This window comes from Cyprinodon variegatus, unplaced genomic scaffold (genome assembly GCF_000732505.1).
Source record: "Cyprinodon variegatus isolate N-32 unplaced genomic scaffold, C_variegatus-1.0 Scaffold10, whole genome shotgun sequence".
NCBI classification, from domain to species: Eukaryota; Metazoa; Chordata; class Actinopteri; order Cyprinodontiformes; family Cyprinodontidae; genus Cyprinodon; species Cyprinodon variegatus.
Window position 1 is genome coordinate 1,394,530 of NW_015150463.1, and position 22,867 is coordinate 1,417,396.

General features: G+C 37.9%; 1 protein-coding gene across 4 annotated transcripts in view; it reads right to left on the reverse strand.

Moving 5' to 3' along the window:
* LOC107087816 (protocadherin-1-like) overlaps positions 1–22,867 on the reverse strand; it is a 207,966-nt gene that overhangs the window by 179,958 nt on the left and 5,141 nt on the right. For 3 of the 4 annotated variants that reach the window (XM_015379595.1, XM_015379619.1, XM_015379611.1), the window contains exons 2-3: positions 12,528–13,350; positions 6,256–8,436 (exon numbers count right to left, since the gene is read on the reverse strand). In XM_015379595.1, coding sequence (XP_015235081.1) covers positions 6,256–8,436; positions 12,528–13,350 — 3,004 coding nt within the window. Of the gene's footprint in view, positions 1–6,255; positions 8,437–12,527; positions 13,351–20,354; positions 20,464–22,867 lie in introns of those variants that run through there. The other variant, XM_015379603.1, reaches the window with a different exon arrangement.

Below are 22,867 nucleotides of genomic sequence, written 5' to 3' on the forward strand. Positions count from 1 at the left end.
TTTTTTTCTCTCTCTCTTATGTCTACATGTCTCAAGGATAGGTAATTATTTTTAAGCCGTTGGCCAGCCAATGTGTCCCTGATTTTTTGGGTTTGGCTCCTTTCAGACATTAGCTGCTGTTCACATTAATTTACCATCCAAATAATGTTTTCACCCACCAGGCATCTATATGTGTAGAAGTTACCAAAATTCTCGGCATGATTTATGAAAATCTTTACCAAGGAACCCAGACGGAAATATTTGCTTTATGGCAAACACTGAGTTTAGCTCTGCGCCTCTGAACCAATGGCGTGAGAAAAAATCTTTAGTGGTTGTGGTGTTAAATTGAAGGCAGCTGTTGTAGCGACTATGCAGATGAGCAATAAAAACAGTTCAGGAAGTTTGGTCTCTTAACAGATTTGGTGGGTTCAACTATTCATCCGAAGTAACTTTAGCTTTGCGAGTCACTTCAGAAGTACATAAAGCTGCAGAAAATGAAATGCTGCATGCACATTTTGTCACATCACAGTCACAAACATAAATGCACTTTATTGGATTTGTATGTGTCTGACATTAAGGTTGTGCATACTTATATGCTGGAATGAAAAGGTCACTCTGACTGATATCAGTTTCCATCTTCCCTCCACCTCCCACATGAAAAGTACTGAAAGTGTGAATGTTAAATGTATGATGCTCAGTGTGTTGCTGAATACAGAGCATCTTGAAATGCTAATATGAAGTCGTACATATATGCAGATATAGTACCAACAATGGAAAATCTGTAGTTTTGCTTTACATTTCTGTCTGTATTTACCTGCTCCATTGGCCCATCAGCTGAAATGTATTCCTAAGGCAACATGCTGCCATCACCATGCTTTAAAGTAGGGATTTCCTGAGCCAGTTGTTTACTCAAAGTGTTTTTGAAGCAGCACAGAATTTTAATGCAGACCTTATCTGCCTGCACTTCTTCAACATGCTTTGGTCTCTCCTATATTGGTCATTGAAAATTCCAGAGATGACATCTGGGTGACTTGTTTCAAGTGTTGAAAAGCATTTCTACTAAACAGATTCTGATACCTGAGCTCTGTAATGTTAAGATCTTGACTTCTTGACCTGTTAATCCTTTCTTTATCTAGTCTGTTAGTTTAAGTGGAATGCCAGTTTCTCCGTAATTGTATGCCATATTCTTTTTTATTTTTGGATTATGGATTATAAAGATTTAAGGCAGATGTTCGAATCTGAACAGTATGACTGCTGTCATACTATGTTTCTTGGTCTTCATGTTGTCTAATTAACATCTGGGAAATTCACCAGACAGCTGGATTTAAACTGAGGATCATCGGTTCTAATGACATTTATTTAACAGTACTTAGTTAAACAGAGATTTTACTTTGGAAAAGGTTTTAAGAGCTGTGCATCATTCATGTGGGGAATGTTGGACAAGTGGTTAGAGCAGTATGTTTATGCTCTGAGAAGGTTGCAAGTACTCAGTTCGATCCCCAAAGCCTGCACTCTTGGTCCCTGAGCAAGACCCTTAATCCCGCACAGCTCTCCGGGCACCACAAAATGGCAGCCAACTGCTCCCCATCATTTTTTTTTTACATAACAAAGACTATACTCAAAGTCCTCAAATCACATATTAATGCCACCCTTTAACCCGCCTGGTTTTGGTGAAAAATTATCTTGCTCAGCAAGTTTTCCATTAAACAACTGATAAGAATGGAGATCTGGAAAAAAAATTATTAGAAACAGCCTGAAGTCTCCTGTCCTTCTCCAAGCAGCCGATTGTGGCCATGATACTAGAGATATGCTGGTTATACAAGAAAAGCAGATACTGGTTTCAAAGAGTGTCCTATGTCTTGATGAAGATGTTTACAGATACTTATCATGTTTTAACTTTTCATGTTCTGAAGTGTTTGTTATCTGCAGCCTCGACTGAGAATGTCTCTGTGAGGTTCATTTCGATCCCCAACTTTAGAACCTGATATACCTACTCTATAAAAAAAGGCATGTGCTGCATTGTATTGAGTGCATTAATACAATGCAGAGTAAATGTAGAGAGTAAATGTAGAGAGTAAAACAAATCCCAAGCTTAGAGTTAATATTAACTGAATGACAGGCAACAAACACACACACACTCTTTTCGTCCAAAGGGCAGAGCTTACCATTGAAGCAGGTATTGTGTTAGATTGAGAGGAAAAAAGCAGCAGATGAACGGGAGTGAGGTCAGTCAGCGCACACACACTGGCCATGTTGCCATAGAAACGGACAAATTGCAAAGTGTAAAAAGCAAGAATGACGCTGTCTGACTGTTAATGTGAAGTTCAGACTGAGGGAGGGGACGTGGAGTGTGTTATTAACCTTTGACCTTCTCAATCCTGGCTGCTAAATAGCTCTTCTTGAGTGATATTTGACCCCAGTGACCTCCACCAGCAGGTCCGGCACCTGCTTGGGGGATGTTTTCATCTCAGATCGGTTTAAAGCCAAGCGAGGGCCTGGCGTTTAGAGTCTGAAGAGACAGCATGTGTGCCGGCAACATACCAGCAGGTAGGCAGGTGTGGGTTTACAGTGACAAACACAAAGGATTAACTGTGTGTCAATGGAGAGAAAACATACTTAACTGGTTTCAGGCAGTTTGTCAAAGATCAGTTGGTTGGCTTGCTTCTATCAACTGGCCATAGGGTCCAGTTTCGTCACGTCTCTCTGTCTTTTTTGTTTGCTTACCAGTTTACCTTGAACTGCTGTTACCTGAACAATAAATACTTTCTCACACATTAAGACTGAATCGATATTGATGGGAATGTGTGAGATAATAAACTGATAAATGTGGGAGTTTGCATTCTGATCTGCTCATAACTCTGAGAAAACAAACATAAGATCCACAATTGAAAGAGCTGTTTTGTTAGGAATGGGTAGAAAAACAGCAAAAGGTTTGGGAGAAACTTGAAACTATCTCAACAGTTTGTTTAATGTTTCTAGATATTAATGGATTTATTTGAGAGTGTCTAAGAAATGACCAAATGTTGTGATTGTTTATTGAAATACATGCTATGTAAACCTAAGCTATGGCTTCCTATGCTTCCTTAATTGTTTATAAAGGAAGGTGATTTTCTATCTTTCCATATCAAGGCGTGAAGCATGAAACAGAAAGAATATAAACCAGATTACGGCCTAGCTGATTATCTCCCCGATCTCAGCCTATATCTTGGATCTACCTCTGTCACAACAACCCCTTGGATCCTTAAACTATGCATTGCGTAAATATACTTCTATTTATCCCAAAAGAGAAGTGGTTAATGATATTATGTCAAAAACATAATGATCATCTTATGCTTATTTTACCAAGGGGAATATTCAACAATGATCTCATTGTTTTGAGATACCAATATCCTAGTCTTGTTTCTTTAGCACAAATCTCATTTATGCAACTTTTTGACTGGTTGGCTTTGCCAAGATAATAGATCAAAGGCATATCTATGATATATCTATATCTGAGACATATCCAACTAGTAATATTTGAAGTTTTAATACTTATTTTTTCAATTAAAATTTTTACATGATGATCTATTTCAGAAATGTTACCTAATGGCTAAGTAAAGCCATTGTGAAAATGATTCCGGTTGTGGGAACAAGCAGGCTTTTTCAGTCGATACCAGATTTATTTTCTAAAACACTATATTATATAAAAACAAGTCATTTTTAAATAGAGGTAGAGGTTTTAACATACACGAATCAACACATATTTTTCATAGTCTTTGTCATATTATTTCTCAAAAATGTCCTGCAAACCAAAAAGAAAGTCTAATGAAAATTCTATCATTTAGCAACTTATTTTTAGTGCAAGCTAAAATAAAAAAATAAATGTAACAGATATCCATCAAATATATTTTCTCTCCATGTCTGAAGGATGGAGTGGAAAATGGGATACTGTACCTTTTTCAACCGTTTGGTCCCTGTTTCAACCAGCCCACCTCAAAAACCCAGTGAATGCACAAAGAGCGTCATAATAGGGTTTTAGCAACATTTTTATTGAAATAAAATCTGCTTTTATCTGTAAAAAACATCATAAAACACTGTACAAAATGTGTAAAACTGCCAACACTGACCAACCAATAAACAGATCCGTGGCGTCGGCTTCATATATACTGAACTTGACTGTGAAATGGCAATGAAAATGAAAACGTGCCTATGGGTGTGTGTACACGTGAGTCTTTGGTTTTGGGCTTCACACGGTGAACAGAACTTTTTAAAAAAGCAGGGATGAACAATGACATGCCCTGGTTAGGCTCACACACATCACACAGTAATGATGCAACGAAAAACAAACAGCAGATGGAAAACCACAAATAAAATAAAAATTGAAACAAACAATTTGACACATCTTTCACATGTATGTACAGGCTGAACATGACTACGACAACATAATGAGATTGTCTCTGTGGGTTTTAAACAGTGCATGTCACAGTTTAGCATTCACAGCAGCCAAGTCCATCAAAGTAAAGTCACGTGACAGCAGTTTGTTACGAGTGCTTGTCACAGTCACGCAATTAGTGACCACCACTTCAGCCCTCGTTTTTTTTTTTTCTTACATTATATAGAAAGGAGCAAGGCACTCTGGGTAAAAAAAAAAAAAAAGGCAAGAGCTCCCAGATAATTACCTGTCATTAATCTGTGCAAACAATTGGCTTTTCCCCCCCAGTGATTGGGAACGCAGCAAAATTAAAAGTAGTATTTCAGCCAACTTGACAGGAAGTGCAAAGATTATGATACGGTTGCATTTAGTCTTAGTGTACCTCCTTCATACTGTAGGGGCTTTTTACAGCCCTGCATCTCTATTCCTATTCTTCTTGCTACCTTTTCTTTTTCTACCTGGCTCCCTGACAAAGCTAGAATTAACTTAAATTGGTCTAAACTGGATGGAAACACTCTGAAGTGCTCCTTAGCCAGTGAGGTTCCTGGCCAAAGAAAGCCTAGAAACAATTATAACCCCCCCAAAAAAAATGATAGAATTCACTTTCTCTCTTTGTCACACTTCAACAAGCTGATCTGGTGATAAAGAGCAGCTTTATACCTTGAGAGTTTAACCATTAAGAGTAAACTCTCCAGAAATAAAAGGAAACGGAACAAAAATCAGACCTAATGAGGTTGTCAGTGTGAATGAAGCCTACAATAGCCACAGGAAGAACTCAAGATTTAAAATACAACAAATCAAGAAAAACAGGCAACTTCCTTCATTTAACCATTTGCAAAAAAAAAGAGAGATGCCAAACACAAGACAAAATAAATTAAAACAAAAAGTATCCCAGCGTAAACCTGCATGGGATTTTCACAAATGAATACCTTTGATCTATTCTTAGATGTTAAAGTAAGATGTCAGGCCCCAACTACACTACTCTAGATATTTGTTTCAATCATAATTTTCCTCCTCCGTTTTTTTCCTGTGGCAATAACCCTTACATTACCTACAATACATTCAAACAGAGATTCTATTAGCTTAAACAATGCTCTGCTAAATATATAAAAAAACACTCCATGTTTTTAAATGATGTATTTTATTTGCTCATTCACATGCTCTACTTGCTTAATATGTTCCGAAGTTTGAAGAAAAAACACCTAGCAATAAGAGAAACAGGAGTGAAAAAGAAAACACATTTGGTTTTAATGCTGTTCAAATGTGTAAAGGGAGTTTTTTCATCAAGGCTCTAACAAAGATTTGGATATTAAGTTTGCACTATTTTCTTCTTACATATCTGATCTTTGGAAATTTCTGGTTATATAACCAAAGTTTAGCATGCATGAAGAAAAGCATAATTGGAGGAGAAACCTTTGAGCAATATATCCAATGTAGTATTGTAAAGGGCCTGAGACTAACAAATGTGGACTGCTTTCCTCATTTTAACATCTGTTTCAGAAAAAAAAGAAAACAAATCCAAAAAAGAAACAACTTAAAAATCCTGTTTTATGTTCACTCTACAAATGTTTGGTCACCAGATTCCGAAAACCCATATTTGGTCAATCCTTAACGTGATCCTTCATATTTTTCCACTGTCCATACTGAACAAAAAAGCAATAATGGAACAAAATGGACATAGTGAACAGAACAAACTTAAAATAACATGAAGAAAGCCATTTAAAAGAGGGATGCTCTGCAAGCGAATCAGTGAGGCTTTGGTGGAATAACACAGTGCCATGTAAGTCCAAGCATGTCTAACACAACTGGCTGGTCCAATAGATGTTTTCCCTGTGGTACATTGTCATGTTTGCATATTCTCCTACCTGTTTGTTGTTGTATTTGGGTGGGTTGCCCTTGTAGCTGTAATCCGAATATTGATCCGATCCTGTGGAGTTGTTGTCGCCTGTCCCAACGAAGGTGTTGGTTGCAGGGAGGTCCTGAACAGCTTGGTGTTTCTTGGAGGCAGAGGGTGATTGTGGTTGTAGCTGAATAGATGGCAAAGGAGAGTTGGACCTGTAGTGACGGCCCAGGTCAGGGCTTCCAGGTGGGTAGTTAAGAGGCAGATGAATTCTGGGGCTGTCGGTGACTTCATCAATAAGGTTAAACTTTAGACCTTTCTGCAGACTGGCCTCCTCATCCTCTTCCAATGGTTTGGTGGGTTTTGGAGCTTTTGGCTTTTTGCTCTTTTTTCCCTTCCCATTTTTTGGACCCTGCTTGGGCGTATAAAGATCCTTACTCTCCTTCTTGCCAGCTTGGTAACCACTCTTAGTATCTTTCTGCAGGTGGTGTCTAATGAACACCACTGCTACAATGACCAGAATTACGACAGCAACACCTGCAAGAATGCCATACATTATATTGGTATGCTGACTGTAGGCGTAGTTCGGGTCTCCTGCAATGTCTCTGTCCAGGGGTGTGTAAAGACTGTGACCAACCAGTGCCTCAATGAGAGACACATTGGATTTGGTTTCATTCACAAACACATGGACTAATGCTGTTGTGTGGCGAGGAGGTTTGCCGCGATCACTGACCCTCACAACAAGTCGGTGAAGCCCATTGTGCTTGCCAGAGAATTCCTTTGCCAGTGTGATCTCACCACTTGTGGGTGAGATTTGGAAAAGGCCGTAAGGGTTTCCTCCCGTGATTGAATAGTACAGCTCAGCATTAGGTCCAGCATCAATGTCCTCTGCTTCAACCACTTCCACGCGTGTTTCTGGAGGTGTGACAGGTGTCAGGTAGGTGTAGGATGAGTTGGATGGTTTGGTAACATAGGGGGCATTGTCATTCTCATCCAGAACATTAATAGTCACTCCAACGTAGGAGGACCGTGGTGGTTCTCCACCGTCCACAGCCTTTAAACGAAAACTGTAGGTGCTTTCTTTTTCACGGTCAAATGAAATGCTTGAGAGGATAGTTCCTGTGCCATTTTGGATCACAAATTTGCCATTATCTGGATCTACAAACAGTGTCACTCTGGAATTCTCTCCTTTATCGGCATCAGTAACAGTCACTACACCAACAGGATTTAGTGGAAGCATGTTCTCAATGACAGAAAAGCTATAGCCATTAAGCATGAATTTGGGTTCATTGTCATTGCGGTCTAAAACATTTACTACCACTGTTGCAGTTCCAGTTTTACTTGGAAGGCCCTTATCAGCAGCTGCAATGTGGAACTCATACCGCTCAACCTCCTCTCGATCCAGTGTATTTTTCACACGGACCTCCCCAGAGTGGGCATCAACTTCAAAAAGCCGGGTAGCTGAGGGCTCAATTATGCTATAAATCATCTCTGCATTGATACCACTATCTGCATCAGTGGCCACAACATCTAGCACCTTGTCCCCTGGCTGGTTACCCTCTGCAAAGTCAACTTCAAGCAATGGCGGTGAAAATGTTGGGGTGTTGTCATTCACGTCTGTGACCTGAACTTTAAGAGAATTGGTGCTTGACAGAGCTGGGTTACCAGAATCCACAGCAACTATTTCAATTCTGTAATCCTTAATACGTTCATAATCCAGGAGAGTAGTTGTTTTCAGGAAGTATTTTCTCTTCCGATCATTGGCTGACTCACTAGCAGGTTGGAGTTCGAATGGGACATCACCAGCAACCACACATGTCACCACAGCATTTTCCCCCTCGTCACTGTCTGACACCTGCACCAGTGCTACTGGCGTACCAACTGGCATGTCTTCTGAGATATTAGCCACACTGTCCTGGTGAATTAGCAACCCAATACCCCGGATCTCTATTGCTGGCGCATTGTCATTTTGGTCCTTGAAAATGATAGTCACTAAGACTTTGGAACTCTTGGGATTAGGTCCACGATCTCTGGCAACAACAAAGAACTTGAGAAAGCTAGTGTCTTCTCTGTCCACCATTCCTTTGACGTAAATGATACCAGTTGAGCGGTCGATTCGCAGAAGCCTCTGGACAGTCTCAGATACTTGATAGAAGCTGTAGTCTATCTCTCCATTTGTTCCAGTGTCAGCATCATTGGCTCTGACCTGCAAACACAAAAAAGTATATTTTTCACCAAAACAAATCAAACATCTTCAGATTAAAAAAATAAATAAATTTAAACTGAAAATAAACATTAATACAATGAAAAAAAATAATCCTTTGCCGTATGTTGGGTCTATTTGGCGTGACATGTCACTATGACCCTTAACACCCCGCATTCTTAATACTAGCTCAGTTATAGTTTTATGAATATTTGGCTTGACTTACAAAGAATCAAAACCATTAGCCATGTACAAAGCGCAGTGTTGAGGGGGCGGAAGTTTCTGCTATGTGGAACCATAATACATTATCAAAGCTGAGTGCACACACCCACACAAAAACATCTAACGCTTGTGCAGCAGGTCACTGGAATCTAATGAGCAGATGAGTGAATGTTAATGTTTCTCTCATTATGAGAAAAGCCCCGTCTCCTCTGGGCCAATCAGGAGAACAGGGTGAACATACCAACATCAGCCACAACCCTGCTTCCCATATCCAAACCTAAGGTAAATTGAGGTAATTAGTCAATTAGAGCGTGGGAGTAGTCAGCAAAATATCACTTAGGTTAAGTTTGTTAGGAAGGCTCTCTGACAACACATCTAATGCTGTTTAATTGTATGTGTTCAATTCCATGGCTGCTATTAAGGGATGTAGCTTGTTGTTAGGTGAAATACATCAGACAAGTTTTATAAACATCTAAGGGAATGCTAACTCAGCAGTCCTTCAGCCTTTACCTGGAACCTACAGTGATGTAATTAAGATTTTAAAATCCTTAGATCAATTAATTACTTTAAAGCATTTGTGAATATGAGCCAAAGTTGCACTCACCTAAAATAATCTTTTAAAAAGTCCTTAAAAGGAAAAGAAATGTGCCAATGGGATAGGATTATTTGAGGATTGTAACATTGATAATAAAATTCGAATTTGGGCCAAGGACACAAAAATCAATTTATAATTCCAACAGCAAGAGGAACATTTTCATGGGCCTTTCAGTTTGAGACGAAACCACTGCCTTATCTAAAGGATAATCACAACTTTGAATTTAGAAGATTAATAAAGACGGGAAGGCAGGCTTTGGGCAAGGTTATTAGAATCCTTCCATCATCTCCAACTTTGTCTATAAGAAAAAAAACATATTTTTTTCCAGTTCAAATCATACTAAATAAAAGGTTCTTCTTTATGGATGTTGATCTGCCTTAATTAATAATTTTTGAGTAGAAATCTAAACATAAAAAATATATTTATATTTATGTTCATGTTGTGACCTGATTTTTTAGATGTTGGTATAAAACTAAACTGTAAAAGTATTTTCTTATAAAAGTAATTTACATTGTGATCGGGTGAGTACTTCTTTATTAAGTGAATCAGCTAATATATGTATTACAATTTTCTAAACTTTGACATTTTTCATTGTGTTCCTCATTCATACATGAAAGTCTTGATTTTATGTACTGGAATGGTATTATGAAGTTAAACTATCTGAAAAAGTCTGAGTAGAACTCATGAATTGCTAAACTATTTTTGCAACAGCTTGCCACATAAAAAATATAACTTTCCTGTTCAATAGTATCAAACACTAGGATATTATCAGCTGACATTGAGCGACAATGAAAGCTCCCAATCCAAGTAAAGGTAGGTAATTTAAGGTAAAAGAAAGCCTAAAACTTAAATTATAATTTTGCCTGCTGATGTTTTTTTTTTTCACCACCAGTGTGCCTTTAAACAGCAGATATCGCCAAACATCAATAAATTATTGACAGCTTTTGAGAGTTGTGTATTTAACGGGGGCGTTGGAAGAGAACAGGGTCTCTTTGATGAAGCAAGAGTCCTTTTGGCTGCTCTCCAAGGCCACTCTGTCCAAGCACACCGCAAGTATAAACACTCTTTATGTCTCGGTTAACAATTATCCAGCAAGGTTAACTGATGTGCTTCAATAAGCCAACCACAATCTCTGCACGTTTTAGGAGATTAGTAATTATCAATAGTATGCTGTTTTTGAAATTAAACTGTCTTAGACCAGTGGCTCTCATACCGGGAAACAATCTAAAGATAATCCTTCAAAGTTCACATTCTATCTGCTTCATTGTTGAGTAAATAACACTATAATTACATGGAAAATCAATACAGACTCTTTAAATTGTTCTGGCTTGCATTCTCTACATTATTAATCAGCACATTCCTAAAGTAATACAGTTGTTTATTGGTCCTTCATGGGAATTCAACTTTTAAACATTAGATATCTTTGTCAATATACTCAGGAGGATTTGGTCCTTAATAAGATCAAGATTTGCACTCTTGATTCTAAGGAGGGAGTGTTTAAGCTAGTTAATTATAAGTGTTAGGACTTGACAAATCAATTTTGAAAATCTTGAATGCCTCCTGTTTAATTTTGGCTTTTTTATTACACTTTTTTAATTAGTTCAAAGTATGTGAGGCATTGTCAATGAACGTAATAAGTTTAAACATGCCAATCAGGTAATAGTGCAAAGTTCGATTTAGAAAGAGGCTCTTGATGGTACCACAACTGACCTGATATGGCATTTAAGGTGATCTTTTTTAGATTTATTAATAAGTTAACTGACTGAAATACCTATTTTCTTAGTTTCACATTAAAGAAACCATGTTAAAAGTTGGCTCAACCTATGCTATGCTCATTTTGAAGACTGAGACGAAGCTTGGGATATGTATGTCCGCATAGCCGGTGGACATTTTGAGCAGGTCAGGGTCGTCTATCATCATTGTCCCGCTGCCTCTATAGACCATCACTTCTCAAATGCACACTAAGTGAAATGAATTCTGGGGCTCTCTGAAATGCAATGAGCCACATCCAGAGCAATAATACCAATAAGCCCCGTGGATAATCTCATGACTGACTCAGATTAAGTCATGCACATCGAGCTGGATGGCTGGCTGGTCGGCCTGTGCTGCAGTCACATGGAAACAGGGAGAGCGCAGGATGACACGGTGAGCTGGGTTTGTCAGGTTTTGTGGAGTTGCCCAACCGGACAGCGGCTTCCTGTTCTGCCAACTGACGCCAACATTACTGACCAGCGCCAGGCCCAGGGCTCAAAGGTGAAGTTGAATCGGTGGTTAATATGTGACTACACACACGATCCCACGCCCTGTTTCACCTCCACTCCGCCATCTGTCTGTACGGATAATTGAGCAGGATATTATGTGCAGTCAGTGTGCCGAGTTGTCCTGCAGCTTTCAGACTTTATCACCAACAAGGCCAAAGGTTTAACTGAAATGTTTGGTGACTGTAGGGAATGCTGGATTGCTTGGCAACAGCAGTAATGCATAGTCAAAACTTTACTTAGTATGAAAAAGTCTGCTAAAGTTTGGTTAAATATAATTCCTGGATATTGGTATTTCAGTAAAAAAAAAAAAAAAACACTTTATGCCTGTTACCACACTACTTTCTCAACTATTTTTTCCCACAGTTATCAAATTGTTTCTATGATGAAAAAAAAAAAAAAACCTAAAAAAAATTTTAATCCAATTATCTGAACCACTGACCTGGAGGAGAAATCCCAGCTGATCCGGGAGCTACAGTATTTACACCAACAGACATCAGGGCCATGATTTATTATTAACAACGTATAAAAAGATGACATATTGGGGAGGTGTTTGAGTCAGTGTGGTGTCTTGAATATTTCAAGCTTTAGACAGTAAGGGAATTCAGGACAGTGTTACCCAAACATATCCATGTTTTCTCTCCCTTTCCACTTTTTGTAAAACTACAGAAATAAAGCCTTCCAAATTAGATTTTTGTTGTACACAACTCGATCTCAATATTTTTTTTTTCTGTGACTATAATTTAATATTACTTATTTTACTGTTATACATCAATTGACACATTCACATATTTCAGGTATTTATGTGCAAAATGCTTGGTGATTATGGCCAACAGCTAATGTAATGTACAAAAAAAGATTTCCAGAAAAAGTAATCTGTATGTACCTGTAGTTGGATTCATTATTGAACAAACCAGAAACAAGTTATCTAAGAGTTTTGTAAGTTGTGCCATGTAATATCTTTCTGAGATTCTCAATTAACAGAAAGGAGATGTCTAAAATAATTTTCATTCACTGACCTGCAACACAGAATGTCCCAGTGGGCTGTTCTCCGGAAGTTCAGCCTCATAGTGATTTCTCTCAAACTTTGGGACATTGTCGTTCTGATCAGTCACTGTGATTCGCAGTAGAGCACTGCTCGCCCTGGGTGGCTTCCCTCCATCCACGACACGAATATTCAGATCATACGAGTCCTTTTTCTCACGATCAAGGTTCCCTAGGACCACCAGCTGTGGCTGCTTTTCCTCCGGGTCAACTTGAAGGTTGAAGAGCCGATCAGCGTCCGGTCCATGTGTCAGGGAGTATTCGGCCACCCCGTTTGAACCAGAGTCCTTGTCTGTTGCCATTGGGATGGGAAAGTAAGCGCCAGCGTAGGTGTTCTCTGGAATAGCCAGGGTAAGGATGGGAGAGGAGAACTGTGGTGTGTTGTCATTGATATCCAGGACCTCAATCAGACCTTCGATCAGCCGTGGTCCAGAGCCGATCCCTTTCACCATGTCAGTGATCGACACCTCAAACTCCAGGAAGCATTTTTCACCAAACAGGTTTTGGCATTCTCTCAGGTGCTCACGGTCGATAGGGACTTCAGTGGTGTAGATTTCCCCGGTTTTGCCGTCCACTCTCAGATATGGGGCACCCACCTCCAGCTTGTATAGATGTCCAGTGTCAGGAAGGCCTTTATCTGCTGCCAGGCTGCCGATCAACGTGTTAGGCGGCTGCTCCTCAGGAACCCGATACAGAACATCGGTAGGCACAGCAAAGCAGGAGACCATCAGCATGGAGGCCAGGAGCCACAGAACTTCCCACTTGAGGATCATCATTTCTCTGCCAGACAGCATCACTCTGAAAAACATAAAGAAAGTAAAAACATCTGTCATCAAAAAATATCAGATAAAATAAATGCAGCAAAGTAAGGTTTTTATTTAAAAGGGATTGTAGGAGTTCTCTATGGAGTTGAGCAGAATGAAAAATATTGTGACCTTGTTTATAACAAATGAGTGAAAACTTTCTTAGCCTCCTGAGACCCTGCGTCCATTCCCAGCATCTTCTAATAGTAACATGAGAATACTACCGGTACACTCATTTGAATGAAAGCAAGATGGCGGGGATCCAAGTAAAAAGCTTCTACAACAACTCTATTAAGAAAAATGGCCAAGTAAAAATCCCAATAATGTTTATGCATCTTAAGCTTCAGAAGAAAAACAGTTTTGCAAAACACAATGTCGGTAAACATAAATTACACATTTGTGGACATCAGGGCTATATTTCGCTATTGATTCTGTCATGTGGTTGGATAAATGTGGGAATATTTAGAAGTTTACAGATATAAATGTTTATTTTAAGTTATATTTGATCAGATCTTTTGATAAGATGAATATAGAAATATTTAAAACTATTCACAAGTGTAAATTGTACTTGCAAGAGGTACATTTTTCAACCAAAAATTAGCTTGCAAGGTACATTAGCCACCTAGATGTGGTATAGATTTAAATCTGAATTTATGAATAATTTTATAATTACAGGGAACAATTGCTGATGGGAATTTTAGACAACTCTAAGGTTGAATATTTATCAGATGGAGATGAAAATGATCCAATTGTGGATGAAAATACTATTGATATGGACCTCTTACATTTGGAACAACCATTGGAAGATTCTGAAGATTAATATTTTCATCCACATTCACCTGAGGAGGATTCTGATGATTATTCACTGCCTGATGCAGCAATGATAATACCGTCAGTGGGAATACGGGTGAACTACCACAATCAGAAGTATGTTAACACAGGCGTAAACAAAGACATGGTGAGCCAGAAACCAAGCCCAGTGAAGAACTTTGAAAAGCTAAACGTGATTATCACTGGAAGTCTGCTTCTTTGGCCCCTAGCCTAGCTCAGTTTCACGGTACAGATGATGACCTGAAAGATGAGCAAGTAGATTGGTGCCACAGGATTATGTGGAGCTGTACATAGACTTGAGGCTGATTAAACTACTTGCCGACTAAAGAAACACAATGTCACTGGCTAAGACTGGGAGATCTCTCAATACGATTAATGAAGGACTTTTATAGATTTAAAGATCAATCTGAAGTTCTTCACCAGTTTGAAACACTAGCAGGTAAAATTAGCTGTAAATGAATGGGTAATTTACCAGACTAAGATGAAGGAATAAAAAGAAGAACTATGACTAAAATAATATGAAATAAACAATAAGAATCTATTCCTTTGAGTCTGTTTTTGATGCTTTCCTCTCATGTAATAAATGCACAACAAAAAATGTAATGTGACCACGTTTTTTATGATGCAGTCCTATTGCAGATCTCAATATTACTTGAAATTAGTTTGATATGGTAATATCAATATTAACTCTGGAGCAGTGGAAAACCACACTTACCACACAATTTAAACTATTGGGAAAAATCTCCATCAAATGTGAAATATGCCAAGAAGATGCTCTGTCCCCCCTGCTGTTCAGCATAGGCCTGAAGCCCACAGCCAAATAATCAACAAGACTGGCTATGGATACTGTCTCAGGGCAGTAAGCCCCCACACTGGAGAAGTGACTCCGATAGATACACAGAGTCCAGAAATGGAGAAAAAGGTACTGAGCTCCTTTAGTTGATATGTTCCATTACGGGCTATGGCTACTTTTCTTTATTTCTCACTCTTTAACTTTTTCCTATCATGGTAAACTTGTAGGAGCAATTAAATCTCTGAACAATTTAATCTCTTGCAGAAATGTAAGATCTCCTACTCAACTTTGTTTCATTAGAACTGTGTGTGACAAGCGCAAGCCTTAAAATAATAAGGTTTTATTTACAGTCAATTTTAGACTGTCTGACCTAGAAGGTCTGTCAGAAAGAAGCAGTCTGAGCCGCTAAATGCAAATGTTTTTGCTTAGAAGTTGACTTCCTCACCCAATGTTCAGTCTGCTACATCTATGCCAGACACTTTTTGATATGAGCTCTTTCTTCCTCTACTTCATCTCTGCACCTTTTTTTTTTCTTGGCAGTAAATCATCAGAGACTTTTTCACAGTGGGAGTATCTTGGCGACGGAGGTTAAGCTTTATTTTTAAAAGTTTTTTATCACTATGTCCTTGATTTGGAAACAGACACATAAATGTTGAGTGCAGAACAGAAATTCACCAACTAATGCCAACAGGTGGTGTCTACGTGGGAAGGAGGGCTTGTGTTTTTCTCTTTGCATTAAGGCTCCTATTGGCAGACTGACATTTAGAGAAGATGTGTTTGTGTGAAGTCATTTTGTGATTACATAAATAAATCAACTCAGTGTTTCAACCAATTCCTTTTTGCAAAAACATAACCGCAAAACTAAAACATTAGAGCATTTCCCAACAAACATCCAACATGACAAGAAATATGTAGATAAGGCCACACGCCATGAATATGTAGAAACCTGAGTAGGTCGCAGTGTAATGAATAAAATAACAAAGTGACCTAAACCAGCATGTAAAAAAATATGGAAATTAGTTTGGAATGAAAAACCTTTTATTATATAAAGACCAGCATATCTTAAAATTCTAGCACCACATTTTTGAATTCAACACACCACATATGAACACATGTGGAGCTCTGTGTGTGCCTCTCTGAGGCGAATACATAGACAAAACTTTAATAAACTGAATAAAAAGCTGACTAACCATGGCCCATCCTTTTTCCATACTACAATATAGACTCCTATGAAGATTTAGCAGCTTCTGAAAAATATCAAACACTTAAAATAAAAGGATTTACAAATAAATCACACAATGTAGTCGAAACGCTTGGTTCTAATTTTACAAAAGTGATACTGCTCCTTGTTGATTGCTTTATATTTTGACAAAGAGCCTAAATGTTATTCTTTATAATCATGTTTTTAATAAGATAGCTCTGCCATTCATTAAACAAGGCTAGATAAGTTAAAAAATTTTGGATTTTATTTGATCTTATGAGTAATGCTTTTTTTTTTACTTCAACTTCTCAGTTATAGACAAGATGTGGGCATCATTACGTTTTTTTTTTTGTGTATAATCTGATTTTTGTCTGGGGTTTTGTTTTTCAACTGAGCCTGTGGACAGACGCCAACATCGACAATTTGTTTACACATCAAACAAGGCGCTTACTCACTAAAAAACTATGACACAGACTGTTAGTAATATCTACATCGAGCTACAAGTGTGTTCAGTTTGAATCTTGTTTCATGTTCATGCAAACCTGAAACGTTAGACATTGGGGCATAATAAGTGTAAAACCAGCCTTTGGCAAACGGAGAGAAAGATCATGTTAAAAAGGCTTTGTGCATACAAACAGTCACAAAAGGTAATAAAACATTAGCTGTGAAGCTGAAAGCGACAAATGTTCGGGGCGTTGTTCCTGTGGGTCCAGCTCAATTGATGCCCAGCTCACTGCTGTGACACACAGATGCCTAATTACCCCTGAAAGACTGTAAATGTGAGTGTGTAAATGTGAGCTTTACAGAGCGAAGTATGTGTGTTTGTTTTCTCACATTTTCCTCCAGAGCTGCAAAAATACCAGAAACCAATGACCCCCCGAACCCTTGACCCTGCGGCATTTTACATGTTGCTGTGGAAACGATGCCGAAACAACCGCATGCACTACCATAGAGCTTATTTGCTGTAATTCATATGCAATAGATTTCTTTGAATTTCTACATGAAAGCACAACCTGCTGCTTATTCTCCAAGGCAGTTTATTTAAAGATGACCTCATGTTTTGCCAGCATGTGCATATAAACCAGGATCAGAAGTAGTGAAGATGTGCTAAAGAAAAACAAATCATGAAATTCAACTTTCAGGATAGACACCTTTACCGGTATCTGTTATGATTCAGATGACTTTTTTTTTCCGTATGGTGTCACATGTTCTCAATATTTATTTTTTCTACAGGTTAAGCCTGGGAAAACCAAAATATGTTTCACATCTTAGAAACCTCTCATAAACCTGAGGAGTAGCTAACACTCGGGATTTCGTAATAAGGACTGGTTTAACTGATTTTAGCTGTTCTGGTTTCAAAACCAGACGTGTTGCAACACACACCTTCTTCTCTTGATTTGGGAGGCAGATGCTAGATATGGCAGTGTTGTCCGACCGGAAAAAACAGTTAAACTCTGTTAAAAAAATGTTCAGTCACCTTTAACTGAAAAGAGAGAAAATGCATTTAAAAAATGACACGCAAAAAAAATCTTTAAATTAAGACAAAATTTATTGGACTCAATTAGAATTTAAATTTTGATTTTATTTTATCTTTTGCTATTGTTGACCAGAAGAAATGGGCATAATGGTTAAGAAAGTTGGCCATGGCAGACTTTAAATAAGCCTAGTAAAATTTATTAAATTGCACAAATCCATAATTATGTGAATGAATTTCAGTTTACTAATATCAAGGCCGGCAAACTCGTTCAAATCCAGGACAGAGATTGGAAAGCGACAAGATCTAGATTTAAAAACTAGTTAACTCAAATCCTCAAGTAAAAACACTGATAAATCAGTCGACTGCCCAGAAGAAACAAAAAGATTTCAACTTTTATGTAGGAATAACTTTTTCATGTATATTTTCCCATAAAACCCTGCTTTTCAGCTGAATCTTACCATACACTCAGAATCTAATGCCAAACAAGTCCACTATTATAAATCCTACATGTTAGTATTTAATCAAGCACTTATTGAAGAAGGTACCGGTAAATATTTTAATTATATAGATTTAAGTATATAGATACCTAACCAAATGCTGATGGTAAAGTCTGACTGACATCAACAGCTGAACTTGTAAACAGAAAAACCCGGAGGTGCTGCTATTGATCATCACCTTCAAAGAAAGCTAAAAAAAACAAAAAAAAGAAACTTAACCTGTAAAAGTAAAAAAAAACTAGAATAAAATAGGCCAAAAACAGCAACTTTAAAGCTTAAGAAAGACAGGCTATATGTTATAATGCACTTCTGCTATAACCATCAGCTTTCTGAATCATTGTTTATTTTTTGACCCTGAGTCGACTGTTTTCATATTCAGCTGCTCTGAAAATGCAAGGCTGTAAACTACAAACACAGATTCAGTCTGCGGAATTTCAGAACTGTTGCGCGCTCCTGTGAAGTTTTATACATATTTAGAAAGCTGTGTTTCTACACCTTCTCCTGTGCAGGCTGACTCTAGACACGTTTCGGTAGCATCTAAATTAAGGTTTTTGTCCAGCCAATGTCCCAGAGGGCTTTCGTAGAAAGCAAATATTACTTTGGGGCATGAGAAAATCTTTTGGTTGAAATGTCAAGAGAATTGGAAGCAAGTTCCTGTTTACGCGTAGAATTTCATGTTTACATGTTTGTTCAAATGTTGTAAAGGCAGACTTCTCCTCGGGGGACAGGACAGGGGTTAGTCAGGGATCATCCAGCTTGTCTTTTTCCCACAGAAAAAGTCAGAAAGCCGCCTCCATGTGTGTTTTTGTATAAGTGGGAGGCCCCCCCGTTTAGATGTTGGGAGTAACATTACCATAAATGAGGACTGTTTGACTCTCGCAGTTGTTTTATCTGCTGCCGAACCCAGTGGAGAGACAAAGACTAACAATAGAAGAGCCAGGGGGACAGAGAGAGGAAAAGGGTGTGTCAGGACGGCAATCATCTGTACATTACAAAGCAGTCAAACGACCCTGATGGCCCCCAGCGGAGTATGGATCTACAAGTCTAAGACCCACCTGATGACACCACAGATGCAGAATTTATCTATGTTTACTCCTAAAGCATGCTTTAAAATTACAATGTAACATATCTATGATTATATCCAAAGTTTATTTAAACTAAAACAAACAAAAGCTACCAGTTCATGCCAAAATGTGTACTAAATAGAGCTTTTAATTCATTTTAAACACTACTTTAATGTTATAATACCTATATCAACTGATCGGTTCATCCTCAATTAAGTCATTCATTTGTAAATAACTCAGTGAAGTGATTTATTTACAAATATTTTTGAAACTTCAGCAACTTCAGATGCCAAAGTAACGTCATGGTTACAACTCCCGGTCTCAGCATGGTTTATCCAGACCCTGGAGAGGTTTGGTAGCTTCTCAGTGTATAAAAATGAGTCTGATGAGAAACTCATTTGAGTAGAAGAAATGGAAAACAAATTAAGTGTACAAAATCTAAGACGAAACTATTTAAAAATGTTTTGTGGCCCTACATGGAGTAGAGGAGGGGGTCAAAACCTCAACGTAGTAGCAGTGCTTTTCTTGATCAGCGCAGACAGATTCAACACTCCACGTAAAACAACCAGTTGCTTAATGTCGCATTTGAACCGATCTAAAAAAAAACTCGCAACAGAAAACCAGGTGAGCCGAAGATGTGAACTTCCCCGCTGTTACTGTTCCTGGTACCGACCCCTGGACCAGACCGGCAGTGTAAATACAGCCCTCATCTAGTCATTTTTAACATGTTCCAGAAGGCTAAAGAGACTCAGGTAGCATTTCAAAACAAGAGCATGAAATCTATAAATAAAAAACAGAAACCAAAACTTTTACTGTAAAAATACTCTAAATCACTTTAAATTCTGTATATTGATAAAACTGAATAGCAGCTCATTTTCAGTAGCAAATGCAAAAACTTAGAGAGGATTCAATAAAAGATAATGCAAGGAACAACAATACCAATGTTAAGTCATCCAGGAAATCTCTGTTAATCAACCTGATCAAATAAATTCTACTGATAAAGGTATAACAAAAATATTTAACCTCAGTACATGGAATTGTAAAACAGTTGCTTCTTCCAGTCAATCCATACTGCTATGCATGCAGCAATTGTCTAAATAAAGATAAAAACAGAGGGAAAAAAAACTCTACAACACCTGATGCTCAGCTAGTGAATCAGCCAGCGTTCCTTCTGGATTGTTCTCCAGTTCTGGATGGTTGACAGAAATCTTCTAACACAAACTGGTTAACTCTACAGCCCAAACTGGATCTGCAACAATCTCAGTGAGTACAAACTAAAGAATCCATCCTGTAATTGTCCCGCCTGTAGGACCGTCCCATTAAGACAAACCTACCTCATCTACATAACAAGAAATCCCACAATTGACTTTAAACATGCCCCACGGCATGCAGAAGCTTTGAACAACTTTTTCTTCCAAAGAAAGACAAAGAGGAGGTTTCAGCATTAGATCTTTCTTTGGAATAAATGAAAAATAACTTGTTTTAAATGTTAACGTCCTTGGAGGAAAAAAAATCTGCTTTATGTGAAATTAACTAGCTGAAAAAGCTATAAATAAATCCCATCCTTTTTCATATAGGGTTATAAGTTAGTTTCTGTTTATTTTAGCTAATTAATGAAGCATTTTTTTTCCTGCAGAAAATCACTTTAAAGTGAAGCTGCGTGAGCGTGACAGAAAGTCATCTGTGTTACACAAAAGCCTGAATAATCCCCGGTGTCGTTTTTAATTGCACTAATGTGCTCGGCAACGCTGTGAGACCAATTACACACCATGAAACTGTGACAACTATTATGGAAGACAATCTGTCACCTCGGAGCAGGTGGCCCCCGGCCAAACTGGAAACCAGTTTTGAAAAAAAAAAAAAAAAAATCTCAAAGGTGAGTGTTTTAAAACCAGGTTATGAACGTCTGTCTCTTTGTGCTGCCAACCTGGATTAAACATCTCTCTTTCACACACACACACACACATGTGGATAATCAAAAGATTCTTTGATGTTTTCAGATCTCAGATGGACAGAATAAGCACTGCGGATGAGATGAGTGTGTGTGGTCCCCTCGCTGTTCAACACAAAGGGTTTCACTCTAATGACTCCATTCAAGACCATTGTTTGATCCAGATTAACACGCGCACACAGGGACGGGGCTGCTGGTGTCTTTCTGACCAAATTTAATTCATCAGGGGTGGAAATCTTTGGAAATGTCACGCTTTGATTTCTAAATTATTCCTGATTCAATGAAAAGGAGTAGAGGCATGAGGAAAAAATCTGTTACTTTTTTCTCCTATACGAAACAATAGAAATAGACTTTAATTACTATTCACAGGTTGCTATGGGGTAATGCAAAGGAATAACATGTATTTATCTTCTGCATTTGAAAGCCTTAATTTGTTGACAAAACCTTCAGATTTGATTAAATGACAAAACCCATAAATCTAAGCAGCATTAAACAGCTTTTGCCGAGGGAAGTTTACATATAACCTTACCTTAAGAGGGTGTCAAATAGTTGGAATATTTAAATAATTGTTTTGGAGCTAAGTATATAAAGACTGCGGTTAGATATATTATAGATATGTAAACTGAAGTTATATTTATCAGATGTAACAATAGTGAGTGTTGTGCTGCAGACAGAAAGCAAAAAAAAAAATAACACTAAAATAATAGTAATAAAAGAGTTCAGCTTTACAGTTAGATAGCGATCTCGTTCATTAGTTACACTTGTTCACGCCTTTAATCCGGATGTAAAGAGGTAAAGAATGCGAGCAATAAAGGCATTGAGTGTCCTCCTGCCATCGCATGACGCCTGTGTCACCGTCTGCAGGAAATTAACACGCTCTGACTCACTGGTTTTAATTGGTTGAATGGTTTCGGTGTTTTATTGTCCTCTATCTGTCTAGCTGAAAGTCCTGCTCCAGGGCGCGGCAGCACAAACGACTTGTAACAGGATCAAATGTGCGTCTCTTTACTGACAGGAGGTTTTAGCCATTGGTCTAACACAACCAGAGCATATAACACACATATGGAACAAAGTGCGGAAAATGTTTTCATGTTAAGTGTTTCAACCTGGATATCATTTGGAGTCCTAATTCCACCTGTTTCCATAACATATTAATGAACTAGAGTGTCTAAGATAATTAGAATGGAAATGAAACACAGAGCCATAACGCCAGGCTCATACTAAACACAGAAAAAATTATTCAAAGGTGGTTTCAACCATGATGTAACGTATATAATATTGTATGTAGACTTTCAAAATATGATAAAACATGTTAAACACTATTCGATATATATGACAGAATAAACAGTTTGAGTCTACATTTATGAACCAAGCAAAATCTAGTTTTCAAAACCCTCTGCTGTCGCATAACAGCAGCTATAGTTAATAAAAACATTTGTTGTTTCCAAACACTGATCCTAAGAGTAAGCACAAATAGTTGCGCAAATTGATTGATTATGGAAACGGTACAATAGAACACTAAACCAGGGAGAGGTTCTATTATTCGGTTAAAAGCTCATTTTATTTTTCTCAAAACTTGACATGACTACTTTACATGATTGAGAAATAATTCAAAATGTTTATTGACGTGTAGTAAGGAAGTAGCTCTCCATTTTTCAAAATAAAAGCAAAGTTAAAATTCTTCTTCTAAATAGAAAA